The following is a 15,849-nucleotide window of genomic DNA, read 5'->3' on the forward strand; positions in this document are numbered from 1 at the left end:
TTAGTATGAATACTTGATGACATAAGTGTTTGGTGCTTTGTCAATTGACACAGTGCAAGAACACACAAACACACACACATATATGTATGTATGTGTGTATATATATATATGTGTGTGTGTATGTATGTATAAAAGAAAATGGTACTTGGATCTGCCCAGAAAAAGAAATATCTTTACACTACTACAGGAAAACCTGAAACTCAAGGAATGTTTTACGGGGCAGGGAGATTTTTTGGACAAGGAAGAAAATTAGTATACCAAGCTTGCCAGGTGTAACAAGTCATTACCAAGGAATGCTCATCAAATAAAGTCCTAGTCAGACTTCTCTATCTAGGAATCAATAGGCCAAGCCACCTACACCTTCAGTACACTTATCTAGCTATAGCATGACTGCATTTTCACACCTATAGCCAGCAAGTTTTATGTAAAAACAGAAATCTCTGTTTTGACAACAACCTGAGTTATACATATTAAAGTAGTATGGAGGAAAGTTTACCTTATATTCTCCCCTGTACAGGTAATCTTCCTGTTTCTGAACTTCTCTAACTGGGAAGAAATTGAATGACCCATCCTGTTCCAAAATATGCCAGACCCGCTCTTTTTATCCTGATAACCAGTCCAATTTGAATGCTCTTCTGTCTCTGGTGTTATGCATATAAACCAAGAAGGCAAATAACCTGTGAATTTTCATTAAGAGTCGGTACTTAAAGAATAGAAGGTTTCTGAGATGAGAATAAATCACATGACAGAATAGTATTAGTATTTTTAATTATTGCTACATAAAATAGAATATTAGAAAAAATACACTCAGTTCTATTGTGTTACACTCTGAAATTGCTGTATGTTAAGGAGAAATAAAATTGTAGCAACTGGTTAAAAACGAAGGTAATTAAAATATCTGATTAGAAAACTAATGTGCTAAGATAAGTTTTGTATGTGTTTCACTGGTATTTCCTGTGGCCAATATATTTTTTCAGATTTTTATCAGATTCTTGTTTATAAATATATTTTAAAAAGTACTTGTTACTGTGGTTAAATAAATGTCAATGTCATAGCTGCTAAGCATATATATTGCATTAACCAAATTGTATTTAATATCCAGGAGATTAGGAAAGTCTGAGCTGATTCCTTAATAGATTTTTTTAAAAATTATAAAAACTGTAAAAAAAAAAAAAAAAAAAAAAAAAAAACAAAAAAAAAACCAAAAAACAAACATCAGAAGTAAATTTTAGCCCTGGGACTCAAATAACTTTTAAGTCTCCTACATTTATGCAGAGTTGAAAATTGTATATTCAGCCTAGTCTTGGACTACCAAAAAAGTGTTCACGTAGCCACAATGCAGATGATTCTGTGGTGTTTTCTTGGATGTCTCTGAGTGTGGGGTAAAGTGATCAATCTCCAAGAGAGGAGGGGGGGGGTGGTGGTGGAAACACAAGCCTTGTTCCTTCTTGTTTTGGATAATCTTTCAGATACACAAAATATTCTGTTCTTTATTCCCCTTTAAAGAATCCTTTTGGGTTAATTACCCATTGCATAATTTAAGAGCTTAATTTTTTTCATTCATAGTGTTTGTAAAGGATGCCTGTGGACAGTTTTTCAGATCTTTTGCATTGTTCCTGAGATACATGTCATTTTGAGATTTTTTTTTCCATCTATGTCTTCTGTAGTATCTAGATCTTTTACATCAACGGATCACTTTCATAAGGATTTTCTCAGATTATCAATCAGAGATATTCTGGGTTTCAAGATTATGCCAATCTTATGCACAAGTAGTCTATAAAAATGTTGTTATAGAGCTAACCTATTTAAAAACAATGACAACAAGAATACACTGAAAAACAAACTCATGTGACCTGAAGAATCACGTGAAACTTTCTTTTCATGGAAGAAAAGAAATTTTCTTCTCGAGTATAGAAGTGTATAAACAACAATAAGACAGTTAAAAATTGTAGTTATAAATGGAAATACCAAGTAGTAGTTCATCTAGTACTAGGGTTTTCTTTTTTGAGCACTCATTATTCCCCTTTGAATTCTGTAAATTAAATTAGATGAACTGTATTTAAATGAAACACTGAAACAACTTGGAGCATACAGAGAATAGTGTAAGTTAGAGGTTTATTTGTCCTTGTTTATCCAACCTTTGGTTAACTGCGACTCCTGGTTAACTGAAAGTCGGTCATGTCCCCTGACAGCAATGTGCACCATGCATTACTCCCCTGCTTTTCCAGAGAGACATTTGAAACCTTCAGAATAATGGAGTTCTGGATAAGTGGGTGAGCACTGCATGAAGCACATTGCTGTCTGGGGACATGACCAACTTTCACTTAACCAGGCATGTCAGTTAACAGGAAGTTAGAAAAACATGTTGCAGGAGATGAAGTGTCTGTATATGCATGTTTATTAGCTCTCTGCTGTTAGATGGTTTGTAGCAAAGTGCGTATTCAGGAGAACTGCAAAACAGTTCTGCTCTCTGCAATTAACTAGAGGCTGTATGTTGTTTGTGCTATGACCCTTTTTGTTAGTTGGCCTTAAACATAACATAAGTAAATGATAATAGTCCTTGAAACTAAATATCTGAAGCTCAGACTGCTTTTGGTTTATTCATTAAATTCAATTGAATTTTAATCGTGATGTGAGATTCACAGCTGTTTAGGCTGTCTAGGTGGGCCAGTGATATCCTGCAAGCAACTCAAGTGTAATGCCGTGTGTGCTTTGTGATTGTAGGAACGCGTGCTTTCAGAGAGAAGTAGTAAAGGGCAAAGACTGCCAATAACAACATTTCATTTCTGTAGTAGCGGTATCTGTTGAAATGATTGAGTGATGTTCACGAGGCTCTGTCTTCTGCTTTCTGTTGGGAGGACTGCAGCTGTAACAGAGGTCTGTTTTGAATCACAGAATATCACAAATTTCTTTACTGTGAGGGTGACAGAGCACTGGAACAGGTTGCCAAGAAAGGTTCTGGAGTCTCCTTCTCTGGAGATCTCAAAACCTGCCTGGATGCCATCCTGTGCAATGTGCTCTCGGTGATCCTGCTCGGCAGGGGGACTAGGTGATCTCCAGAGGTCCTTTCCAACCTCAGCCATTCTGTGATTCTATTGGCCCATCAAGGATCATCAAGCCCAACTCCTGGGTCCCCAAAGGACCATCCAAAAAATCAGACCATGTGTCTGAGGGTGTTGTCCAAATTCTTCTTGAACTCCAGCAGGTTCGGTGCTGTGACCACTGCCCTGGGGAGCCTGTCCCAGTGACCACCCTCTCAGTGAGTGACGAACCTTTTCCTAACACCCAGCCTGACCCTCCCCTGTCCCAGCTCCATGCCGTTCCCTCAAGTCCTGTTGCTGTCCCCAGAGAGCAGAGCTCAGTGCCTGCCCCTCCGCTCCCCTTGTGAGGGAGCTGCAGGCTGCCATGAGGCCTCCCCTCAGCCTGCTCTTCTCTGGGTTGAACAATCCAAGTGCCTTCATTTGCTTCTCTTGTGTTTTCTACTCCAGACCCTTCACCATCTTTGTTGCCCTCCTTTGGACACTCTGTAACAGTTTTATATCTTTCTTATACTGTGGTGCCCAAAACTGTACACAGTTACTCTTGAGGCCATACAAGAGTAGAGCAGAGTGAGACCATCCCTTCCCTTGATCGGCTGGCAATGCCATGCCTGATGCACCCCAGGGTACAGTTGGCCCTCCTGGCCTCGGAGGCACACTGCTGGCTCATGTTCAGCTTACTGTTGACCAAAAACCCCCAAATCCCTTTCTGCAAGGCTGAACCTTGCACCTCCCACCTTTTTGGGGCAGGTAGAGGGATGCTTCTAAAAGGCTGGCTGATTCCTGCTAGGCAGACATGGGTAATCCTCTGTGGGGGTAGTGTGACATTTTACATGGGCAGATAGTGATAGGATGAGGGGGAGCAGTTTTAAATTAAAAGAGGGGAGATTTAGATTAGATGTTGGGAGGAAATTTTTTACTCTGAGGGTGGTGAGGCACTGGAACAGGTTGCCCAGAGATGCTGAGGATGCCCCATCCCTGGAAGTGTTCAAGGCCAGGCTGGGTGGGGCTCTGGGCAACTTGGTCTAGTGGGTGGCATCCTCACCCATGGCAGGGGGTTGGAACTAGGGTATCTTTAAGGTGGAACTAGATGATCTTTAACTGTTCTGTGATTCTCTGAAGAGAGCTCTAAGGTCATCCTATGCAAACTCACCCTGCAGCTACAGAATAACGTACTGCGGTGTTGCTCTTAAAGTTGGCTCTGTGAGCTGGGGGCAAAGAAAGGCTGTTTTCCCCTATCAGAGCACAATCAGTGATTCTTGGAGGTGGTTTGGAATTTAAAGACTAGCCTGAATCTGCTTTTAAATACTTGTAATGCAAAAGAGAATCAGTCTTTGTCTCGTGGTGACGTAGGTGACCAGGAACTTGGGTGTGGTAGTGAGAGGTGAAGTATATAGTAATAAATAAGAATCTAGGTTTTATCGTAGATCTGATGTTGGTATAACACGAGGAATGGGAGAGAAAAATGAAAGTGTTTGGAAGCATGTCTCTCTTCCCCTTTCCCCTAGCCTCTATCTCCTTTCCCCTGTTCTGGAAGGGTCCAGGAGTGCAGCACAGGAGCAACTGCATTGTTAATGACTGAAACTTCTTACCTGCCTACTCCCATGTAATGAGATTATATATCCTATAAATTCAGTTAACAGAATTCAGTTAACAACAAAGAGGGTGGACCACGGTGAGAGAAAAGTTGTTGATAAAATAGATATTTAAATTCCTGTGGTATAATGAGAGGGAGAGGAGGAGAGAAATGCTCAGTGGAGATTCTAAGAGGGAACCACACTGAGGTTGAGAATTGTAGGGACTAAAGCATCCTTAAATGGGATCTTCATACTGACTCGGCTCTGCTGTGTTATCTGAAACATAAGTACACACAGATACCAGGTGCAGAATGATACTTCTTCAGACCACACTATTGCATTCATAGACCTTAAATAGGAGCTTGCGCTCTAGATGTTAGTGACGCTTTAAAATGAAATCTGTTTGTGGATCCTTACTTTTTTTTCTTTTTTAATTTTAGGATTAAAGAACCCCTTCAGGACAGTGTAATAGCTACCTATGAAGAACATGAAGATAGTGTATATGCAGTTGAATGGTCCTCAGCAGACCCATGGCTATTTGCCTCTTTAAGTTATGATGGGAGGCTTGTTATTAACAGGGTTCCAAGAGCTCTTAAATATCACATACTGTTATAATTTGTTTGGATTATGATGGAGTTATCTTGATGTACACAACTGGTAGGTATTTAATTATTTTTTCAGGATCTACTTTGATTTTTATTAAACATAAATATTGTTAAGAAAATCTCTACTAATGTAGACACTTTTGTCTTTTGTATTTGCCTTGGAAAAATATGATGCATACATTAGAAAAGTCTGTGCTAGCTAGTGGTCTCTTTTTGTTTGTTTTATAATCATTGAGATTGGGAATTGCAAAGTTTCTGGAGATACCGGGTCCTTTCCATACTACTGCTCTACTACTTCAGCTTTATGCAGATGCAGTACACTACAGAGGAGTTATACCTGTATAAGACTGGGACAATGTAGGGTGCATGTACTAGAAGTGATCTACTTCTCTCCAAGAATAGTATCATATCTTTCTGATATAAGCAGACCTCTGTTCTTAGCTAGGACTACATTCTGCCAACTATTGTCTCCTTATTCAGTTATTGTAAAACACAGTTGGGAATGATCTGAAAGGTTTTCTTAATTCAATTTAGTATTTTAAAAAGTTTTACTCTTGTTTTGCATATCCTAGGAAGAAATATTAGTCATGACAGTGAAACCATCAAAGTATGAAGTATGTTTTTCATACCTTATAGTAGGTATCTTTCTTGCCTTATAGTAGTATCAACAAAGTACCATTGTGTTATTTGCAGATAAAATGCACTTTTGTGCCACATATTGCTATTAGAAATAACATCCATCTTTACCAAAACCTCTTATATTCTCATGTAATGTGTTTTATACCATGTTCATAGAACTTAGTTGTTTTGTAGTATATATTGAGGGACTCTGGAGCTACACCATTGTTAACCTGGAAGATCTCCTTAATATTTGTAAGTAATCTCTCTCTCATCCTTCTGGCTGTGTGCCATTCTCTAGTATAATGTAGCAGGCTTTCAGGTAAGCACGAAACATCCTTTGCTATATCTTATTCTTTATAATACCTGACCTAGGCATTGTGACTATCTTGTCACAAATGCTGAGGACAGATGCTGCCCTGCAGAAGAATATGCAAAAAACTTGAAATATAGATGGAAGGTGCGATTAAAATATTCCTGAACATACTGACACCTCCCCACACCCCCAGCTTGCTGTTACGATGAAAATTCTGCCTCCTGTTCTTTGTGTACTTAAACTAAGCACAACAGTAATTATTCTGTTGTCTTTCCATCACTATTACTTCCTATTGTCTTGAGAACTTGGGTATGTGAAATGGTGTTGGTTGTGGTGGCATTGTGTAAGACCACTCTGAAGAAGAAATGCAAGGACATGGGATGGAAAGATCAATACCAGCCTCTTCCTGTGCCTCCTGCAGTTGCTATAGTTACTGTTGAGGGACAGCCTGCTACTCACCCCTGCTTGTCCTTATCCGCTGTCTGGATCGAAATATGTCCAAATGTGATTTGTTGTGTATGCACAGCTGCTGCTATGAGAACACGCTTTGAGAGCATCACTGACTGCTGTAGACCAAAATGTCCAGAAAAGATAAAAGGTGAATTCTATTCCTGGCTTGTTAAAAAAGCTTGTTTGGAAGAATTCATAAGAGGGAATTAATTTAATTAAATCATCTGTATTATTGTTTGTGTTTTGTGTTACAATGATGCCTGTCTGCTCCAGAGTGAATGCTTCATTGGAATTCTGATGGTCTGCTTTTCTGTGTTAAGATTTTAAACTTGTGCTATTCGAAATTGTCTCAATCTGTAATTAGGCATGAGTTATTCACATGTATACTGTAAGAAAAAATTATATTTCCAAATCAATAGTGTTTCAGTTGTCTGAATATCAAAATCCTTGGTTGGGCTGCAGTTTTTTGTGGACTTCTCTTGTTTTTTTTCCCTCCAAAAAAGCCCTGCGGTATTTCTTTAGTATGCGGCAGAACTCTTAAAACTTTATTCACATTAGGAATAAAGATCTAATGAAATTTTATTGTCTCTTAATATATGTAGCTTGTAGTGTGAAGGTGAGAGGAAATTACGTAACCATATGTAGGATTTGGTTTGATCTTAACATGTAATAAAATGTGGGACAGATTTCAGACTAATTTTGATGTAGCTGCATTTCCTTTAATATTGTGAGCTTACAAGAGCTCAAAAGCTCTAGCTGCAAACAAATAATAACAAAAAATACTTTCTTTTGGTTTAGTTCGGTCAAATGTGTATAGTATCACTAACAGGGAATAAAAGGGTGGTGAACACTGGGAAGGGAAGGAGTAGCAGATCAAATTTGAATGAAATGAGTTACAGTAGAATCAAGAGAGCAGGAAGGGTCAAGTATTAATCATTTTCAGCTATCTCTAAAGCTGGATCTGAGTTACATGCACAGCCCTCACAGCAACACAAAAATGACCTTCAGAAAGGGAAGGCTTTTGACAAGGTCCCATCTCAGGCTGTTAGAGAAAGCGAGCTGCTGTAAGATGAGAGGAAGGGTCCTCAGAGGGTTAAATAACTGGTTAAAAGATAGGAAATAGAATACAGGAATAAATCATCGCATTTCATAACTAGAAGAAATTACCAGTGAAGTCTGGGATCTCTACTCAGGCCTGTGCTTTGCAGTGTATTCGTGACCTTTGTGAAAAAAGGGCCGCACAGAGATATGGCAAAGTTTCCAGGTGATATTCAGTGTAGTGAAGATGACTGCCTGAAGAATTATGGAGGGGCTTTACATCATGGAGTATCTGGATGGTAAAATGAAATTCTGTGCAGAAAATGTGAAGCAATGGATATGGAAGAAAACTGATTTTACATGTATGCATTGGTGGTGCCCAGTTACTGCTGTTACAGCTTGGAAATAAGATTTTTGGGTTATAATAGATCTTTAAAAACATCATCATGCTGTAGGAAAAAATTTAACCAAAGTCTTGAGAATTACTAGAAAGCAAGTAAAGAGGAAAATAAGGTGGTGCTAATCCATTATGTAATATATATTTAAAAATCAGTGGTTCACATGTATCTTGAATACTGTGTGTAGTTCTGGTTTCTTCCATCTCAAAAGCGATACAGTGAAACTGGGAAAGGTTTCACAGAATGATGACAGGAATGATGAATAGCATGCAACACCTGTATGAGGATAACTAAATAGACTGAAAGGCAGATGGTTGAGAGGGAATTATAAAAGTCCATAAAATCACAAGTGGCAGAGGAGAGAGAATGAATAGGGAATGATTGTTCTGTCTTTTCTGATACCAGAACTAGAGATTATTAAATGGAATCTGCAGGTGGTGGCTCAAGGTATACAAAATGAGGTGGTCTTCACAGGCGTGCAGTTGAGCTCTGGCACTTCTTTTTAACATGGCCCCCTATCCCAACTCCTCTCCAGGAAAAAAAAAAAATCTCATTAATGTTACAGTTCATGTGACTTGAAAGTAGCTGGACCAGTTGAAAGATGAATCCATTAAAGTCTGTTAAAAGGATTTTCTGAGCTGGAGGTCTTACCTTTATTTTTGATCCACGAATTGCTGGACACTACAAAGAACACTGGAAAAGAATCTCTATGTGCTTGCTTGGGCTTTACTTGCTTCCATAAATGTGCTATTTGCCAATAAATAAAGAAATTTTTAAAAAATAATATATTCTCTGGGTCTGATACAACTTTTGTGTATTTCTCTCACAATTGTTTGCTTTGGTTATAAGCTGTGTTTTAGGACATTCTAGAAAACCTTCACGTCTCAGCTGAAATTTGAAATTCATACAGAATCCTAGTATTTCTGGAAATTTTCTACTTTGTGAAACACTCCTTGGCAGTGAGACTGTGGAGGCAAACCGATTTCTGTAAAGCGGACTCCATCGCCTCTTCTGAAAGTCAATTCACGGTCCAACAGATCTACCATCCCCGCCTTGTTTCAGAGAATGGTATTCTATACAGTCACATATCAGCATTGGTAAGCACATGGTTGTTACGTTCTCAAATAAACACCTCTTAAATGTATTTTTGTTTTTGCAGGCTGTAATTTTTGCTTTTGAAAAAGTATATTGTGGTATTCCCTAAAAATGTCAGACTATCAATGTTGCCATCTAAAAACTTGTTTTATTCCAGATTTGGAGCTGAAAATCTTTTCTTTGTGAGCAATTCAGTATATGAGTCTGGTATGTATGGAATTACAAAAAAAAGTTTGTGAAGTTGTGTTTTTATTCCACAGAATTGGAATGTCTCCACAGGAGAAGGGAATTGATAATATTTTTTAAAGAGGTTTTGTGCATGATCTAAATGAAGTAAGTAGAAGTCTTGGCCATTTAATGAGAAACTTGAAATAACAATATTTGGTTCACTTTAACTAAAAAGGATGCTAACTTGAATTTGAAAACAAGAAACATCAAGCAACATCCCTCAGTACTGACCTCCTAGACTTTGCCTGTGGTGTAAGTGCTAAAATGAGTCTGACCTGTACTGAAACCCAGGAAGATAATGAACTGCTTGTCAACACTAGAATTGATGAAAAATAAGTATTGGATGGCATGTGTAGACTTGACATTTGTTCTAGACCAATTCTTCTTATCTCTTATCTTTTCATTTCACAAAGGTGAGTGGACGTAAGAAGCCATATGACCTGTACTGTGTTCAACACTAAAATTAGTTGAATAGTTCATTACAAAGAATTAAGCTACCTGACCATTGTATTTTCCAGCTGACAGCAGAAAGTATTAGCTCTGTATTTGTGTTTTAAAATTTCCAGATTTTACAGCCTGGTGCCTTTTGTAGTATTTGAGACTGAAATTCTTGCAGTTTCAGATTGTGAGGCTGTGCTGTTTAAGACCATAGTCTGGTGTGGTGTGATACCGTGAGGTAGCTATGTCATGGATATTAATTCAGCAGTGAGAAGTGAGTAATGATAACTGTTAAGATCAATATTGGATACAAGTTCATAATGCTATAGAACTGCTATTTGCCTTCACAGTGTATGTTGAGGGTTTTTTATGTTGTTTGTTTGTTTGTTTTCATCTTTTTGAAGGGGATATAAAGGAAAGTGCTTAAAGGTACTTTGTTGTGGAACCTGTGGTATGAAAGCTGTTCTGAGGTTGCAGAAGGCCTATGGTTTCTGGAATAGCAGGTGAACTGATGGGCAGAAAAGTGCAAATCAGTTTTCAGGGAAGCCTAGCCTTCCTGTAAAGGAAGCTGTGAGTTTGAAGCCATGGATACTCTCCAGAACAATTTGCACATTGCTCCTGCTCATTCCACCTGCCACTCTGGTCAGTGAGGAACTAGTGAAGTGAAAAAAAATGACACACAGATTTGGAGAAAAATACAAAGGAGAAGAAACAGGAAAAAGAAAACCGACAAATACAGAATGAAAAGTAAATTGAAAAGGACAAGATCAGGGAAAGATCAGTTTGGTAAACAGAAATGGGAAGGACAGAAGAAATTGGCAATAAATGAAGAGAAAAATATGGAGGTAAGGAGTTTAAAAAAAAAAAAGAAATGATATAAAAGGTCCTTAAAATCTTATCCATATTAGCCTTTGTGCCTTAATTGATTTAAGTGCTGAAGAATTGCTGGTTTATATTTAAACTATTTTAGTTCTGGCATTGGAGATGGTTCCTGCAGGATAGCTGCTGACAAGTTAGGGCATAAAGAAACAAATTGACCCGTAAGTTATTCATCCTAACTGATAGGTTTTAAGGGCTAGGATTTCAGCTGGTCATTGCTCTTTTGCAGAGATCTGATTGCCACTACATTTGTGGGCAGTCGTGATTCATTTCAGTGAGAAGTTATCAGAAGGGGTAATCAACCTGAGCAGTAGTAACCTGAAAGGCAGGAGTGAATGGAATAGAATAGTTCAGTTGGAAGGGACCTTCAAAGATCAAGTCCAACTGCCTGTCCACTTCAGGGCTAACCCTGAAATGAGAGCATTGTCGAAAAGCCTCTTGAACACTGACAGGTATGGGGCATCAACCACCTCTCTAGGAAGCCTGCTCCAGTGTCGACCACCCTAACAGTAAAGAAATTTTTCCTGATGTCCAGTCTGAACCTCCCCTGGTGCAGCTTTGTGCCATTCCTGCACATCCTGTCACTAGTTACCAAGAAGATTTCAAGCTGGCTGTTTCTTGAGTCACAGAGTCACACTAGCTATATTTGTGGGTTTTATCCTGTTTGTGATTTTCAGGGAGTGTCCTAGTGAGAACAACTCAAGATACTAGATTAAATTGATAAAATATCTGAGGCACATCCTTCGTTCCGCACTAATTTACCTTACAGCAGAAGAGTTTTGAGAAAAACTTGTTCTTGAAAAATTGAGTGTTCTCGAGAAAATCCTGACCCCTTTCTTTTGGTGCTATACCAGTCACAACTTCATAAAGGGGTTTTAGTGCTGCAGCAGAGAAGATAGCTTTGGGGAAAAAGAGATGAATGAGTCTTACTAAATCCAGGAGCCAAGCTCCCCATGTGGAGATGCATGACAAATATGTGGGTTGCAGTTGCCCTGGAGCTATAGCAACAGCTGCCAAGCAGCTGGGCTGAGCAGGGAGGACCTTTGGTGTACCTTTTCAGCAAATTGTCCATTTATTCTGATTCTGCCCCGAGTTCAGGATTTTGGCAGGAGGAGCTATGGAAAAGCTTTTAAACAGAATGGATTTTCCAAGGTTTCCCATATTCTTCTAAATTCAGTGATACCACATACTAATGGGAAAGTCTAGATGAGCTGAATCCTGGGGTTGTAACAGACTTGGCAGACATTCTCTGAACCTCTGCCAGTTTCTAAAAATTTGCAGACAACTGAGGCAAGAGGAATACTTTAAAACTGCAGAAATAGTATTGATATTTGGAACAATGTGGAACAGCAGTGCAGGGAGTTGGACAAGGAAATGTTGGAGCGAGGAAATTTTATTTGTTTTTATTTTGATTTCTGTTTAAGGCATCAATCAAAAATACTAACGAATGTATCAGAAATGAAGTTATCACATCTATGCAGGAAAGTGTGGTTTGTGCATTGTGTTCCACAGAATAACCACAATTAATATTTGTAAAATTTCCCATACACCTTTCTTTTCTAAACAAGATAGATTGAATTTAGTATTTGATGGTATATTTAACTTGTCTTTGAACACACATGAAGAGAGGGGGGAAAAAAGTATTCTCTTTGGTTTCTGACCATGGAAGAAAGCTTCCACTAAAGAAAATAATGAACCATCCCTTGACTTTGTACATCAAAAAGGGTGTGTGTGAGTGAAGAACAACTGGAACTTGATTTTCCAGAGATTGTGAACAAGAAGGCCTGTTTTCCAATATGCAGTTGGTGTGGTAAAACACAAGTACTTTTGAGTACTTTCAGCTGTGTCCAGGTATACACATTCATTACATCAAGCAGAAGTTGCCTCTCTAAAACTGCTCCCCAAAAAAAGGGTTATGATACTCAGAATAATATAACAGCACAAATAGGAAAGCATCTTAAGAATATCTCTTTATTGCTATGAGAAGGGCTATATAATGCCTATTTGCAACTACAGGAGTTAGGCTTGGCTGCATATGTGTCTGCTGATAGCAACTGGTAGGTAGATGGAGCCATAGATTCTTGGATGCTGTTGTTTTTTGTTGTAGTTGTAGGGTTGTTACATTTTTTTGCGTATCTCATTTAATCTGAATAAAATGGGAAAAATCTGGTACATATATTATAGGAAGGTCTGTTAGCAAAAGCACAAATAAAAGCTTCTTCACAATGGGATCTGTTTAATCCCTTGCAAAGCAAATACCAGAGAGCTTCAACAACTGTTCTGACCACCCTGTCAGTTGTGAGTGACAGTTACTTGGATTCCGTTTCCTAGATAGATACATATTTCTGATCTATGTTTTAATCATTTATTTTCAGTGTTAATACTGTTTGAATATTTCCATGCCTTTGTTTGAATAACTCACTTAAATCCTGTACAATTTTCTCTTGCAGTTTACAGGCATTTCTTTTAAAACAGAGGGAAAAGCTGCTTTTATTTTCAAAGTCTTTGTGCTGCTGTATCAGGAGGTATTCAGGTTTCTATTCTCATGTCCTATACCTCAAGGCTCAAATGACAATTTAAATTCTACAGGTTTTGGACTGGTCATTGCTGAAGGCTCAGAAGAGCTATGGATGAATCCTGAGCGTGACTGACATGTTCATATTCATCAGAAAACAGAGTCAGCAGGAGAGAATGAGGGAGTAATTGTTGCGTTGTTCCCTCCCTCACTGCTTGTGCAGACAAGATATAGGCTGCAGGGAGGAAGCTACCTGAAGTTATTAAGATTAATACTGCTAGAAATTCCAATCAACTCACACAAGGCTGTTCCTCAAGGCTGTCAGGTGCCTACTGCCTTCTCTGATTCAGGCGGGGCCACATCAATTTTGAATTTCCCAGCAGAGATTGCTATGATTTATGAGTTTAGGAGGCTGATAAATGTGGTTAGTTGAAGTGTTCATGAAATAATTGAATCAGAATAATTTCAGTCAGCTGTGCTCAATTTATTTTCTCCAGTAACCACAGGAGGGTGCAATTTTGGATTGGGAGCTCCATCTCAAGGATTCCTATCACAGGAAAGACATTGTGGAACCTGGAATAAAAGCAACATATTTTTGCTGCCAGGCCTGTTTGACAGCCTTAGGAGCTAACTTAAGACCCATCAGAACCGGAGAGTAAGTACCCTGGGCTCTTCTGGTATGGCCCATGACAGAGTCTGAGATGGTTCTGTGCGTTGTGGAATAATGTCTGTTGGGAAGGATAATGAGAGTTTTATTATTTAGTGTTTGATAACCACTTCACTGTTCATCTGGGGGGAGGAGAGGGAGTTGGCTGTATTTGTAGCAAATTATTTTCAGGTGACAAGTGTTATGAATATTTCACTTCTGGGTTTTGTGACTTTTTTTGGAGTGGTGATCAGCATCAATTCTGTCTCTGCAGCGAAGGGAGCTTCTGTGCATCCCTGATGAGTGATATATTAGAATTTAAACATAAATTTGTCTCTGAGTTTATCATTTGTCTTTTGCAATTTTCCCCCGTATACAAAAAAGAATGATGATATCAGTGGATTGTTCTAGAAAGAGTACTGAATATAAAGGGCCCTGTTCAAGAAGGGGAACAGGTTAAAGCACTGTGATGACTGACTCAGGTCAGTAGACAATAGGACAGCCTAACAAGTTTAGGAATCAAGCAGAGCAAATGTGTTGCAGATAAACATCTTCCTGTGGTCATGAACAAGATATTTGTTGTAGTCAATGAGAGCTGTGGTCAGGTAAGGTTATGTGGGGGAAGTTAGTGGCTTCTGTCTGTTACTGTTTGGGTATCTTAAAGTGTGCAGAGAAACTTTGCAAGTGGGATAAAGGCTAAAATTTAACAAACTACTAGGTTTAGCACTAGCATATTCCCCATGTTCCGTAAGACACCTGAAGTGAATTTTGCTGGCCAGGAAGGTGTCAGCAGATTGGGGAAAGCTTGTCCTTTGCTGCATGGAATGGATTTTCTGTTGTAGAGTTACCATCTTCCAGCTCTGTTTTTCCCTTTAGGATTTTATACCTTTCATACATTTGTATTTTGGTGTTTTTTTCTCTGGTGAGTCCTTGAGCGGCTAATGTTTCCCACTACAACAGCATTCCCTCTGTCTGCAATTTTATGTTTATCTTGTGTGGCTTTTCTTTATAGAGTTTCATACCAGCTTTTATCACAACTCCTCAGCTTTCTTGGAAGTCATAGCTAAAGCCTTGATGTGTTCCACAGATGACAGAGTTGAAGAGAGAGCAGTGTTCACTGCTAGCGTCCTAGTCTGTGTAAGTTAAAAATGTATGGGTTTATTCTCTGGTGAGCCAGAGACATAGACTGATGCTAGAGATATGCGTTACCCCAGATAGTTCATATCAGCATGGATATACTGATGATCATGAAACATAACCTGGCCTGCTTCTAACCTATTGTCTGGTCACCTGTGGCTCAAGAGCCTTGGGATAGTGCCTTTCACCTTGTGGTGAAGAACAGCCCTGTGCTTGCATAGGAAGAAATGAGTCTTTTTCTACTTTCTCTAAGCTCTTATTCTCTAAGTGTCCTTCCCTTGGAACTCAAGTGTTTTAGTCTTTTTGTTTGTTTTTCCCTATGCTTAAAGTTTATTTTAATTGCATTTATTCATTCTGTCCATGGTCTTCAGTTTTGTAGAAGGGGAAGGGAGGATTCAGAATTTGGGCAAACAGTAGGATTTAGGGGTGAAGTAGTCTGACTACATGTAAAGATTTGAGACCCAATGTAAACCAGTACCATGTTTCAGAGCCCACTATGACAATGCTAATTGAATATGCTGAATGTAGAAGTCCACTCAAATTCAGCTACCCAAGTTTTGTGAATTTTCCATGAGTACATGTTAATTCCTGCAATTAATTCTTGATGGTTTCTTTCATCTCTCACGGTGCTTTCTTTGTCTCCAAATAATTTGGTACTGTCCCTACCTGCTATAGCTTATTTCTGTAGATCGTATAAAAGCCTGTTTTGTATAGTTAGAAGACTGTCCTGTGGGGTGTAGGATCTCTTAGTGATGTGTTCAGTACTCTGCAAGTGCCACAATCCAGGCCTCTTCTCACAGGTAACTAGTGATAGGACTAGAGGGAATGGCCTCAAGTTGCGCCAGGGGAGGTTTAGGTTGGAAATTAGAAG

General features: G+C 38.8%; 1 protein-coding gene across 3 annotated transcripts in view; it reads left to right on the top strand.

The window, feature by feature from the left end:
• Positions 1-15,849, top strand: part of EIPR1 (EARP complex and GARP complex interacting protein 1) — a 128,986-nt gene that overhangs the window by 67,863 nt on the left and 45,274 nt on the right. The window contains exons 9-11 of one of the 3 annotated variants that reach the window (XR_007707966.1): positions 5,056-5,272; positions 8,890-9,137; positions 9,396-9,468. Coding sequence is in view for 2 of the 3 variants with exons in the window: in XM_035542928.2 (XP_035398821.1) it covers positions 5,056-5,230 (175 nt within the window). In the remaining variant the exon portion in view is untranslated. Of the gene's footprint in view, positions 1-5,055; positions 9,138-9,395; positions 9,469-15,849 lie in introns of those variants that run through there. The other 2 variants (XM_035542928.2, XM_050709577.1) reach the window with 2 other exon arrangements.

This window comes from Cygnus atratus, chromosome 3, assembly GCF_013377495.2.
Source record: "Cygnus atratus isolate AKBS03 ecotype Queensland, Australia chromosome 3, CAtr_DNAZoo_HiC_assembly, whole genome shotgun sequence".
In the NCBI taxonomy this organism is placed as follows: domain Eukaryota; kingdom Metazoa; phylum Chordata; class Aves; order Anseriformes; family Anatidae; genus Cygnus; species Cygnus atratus.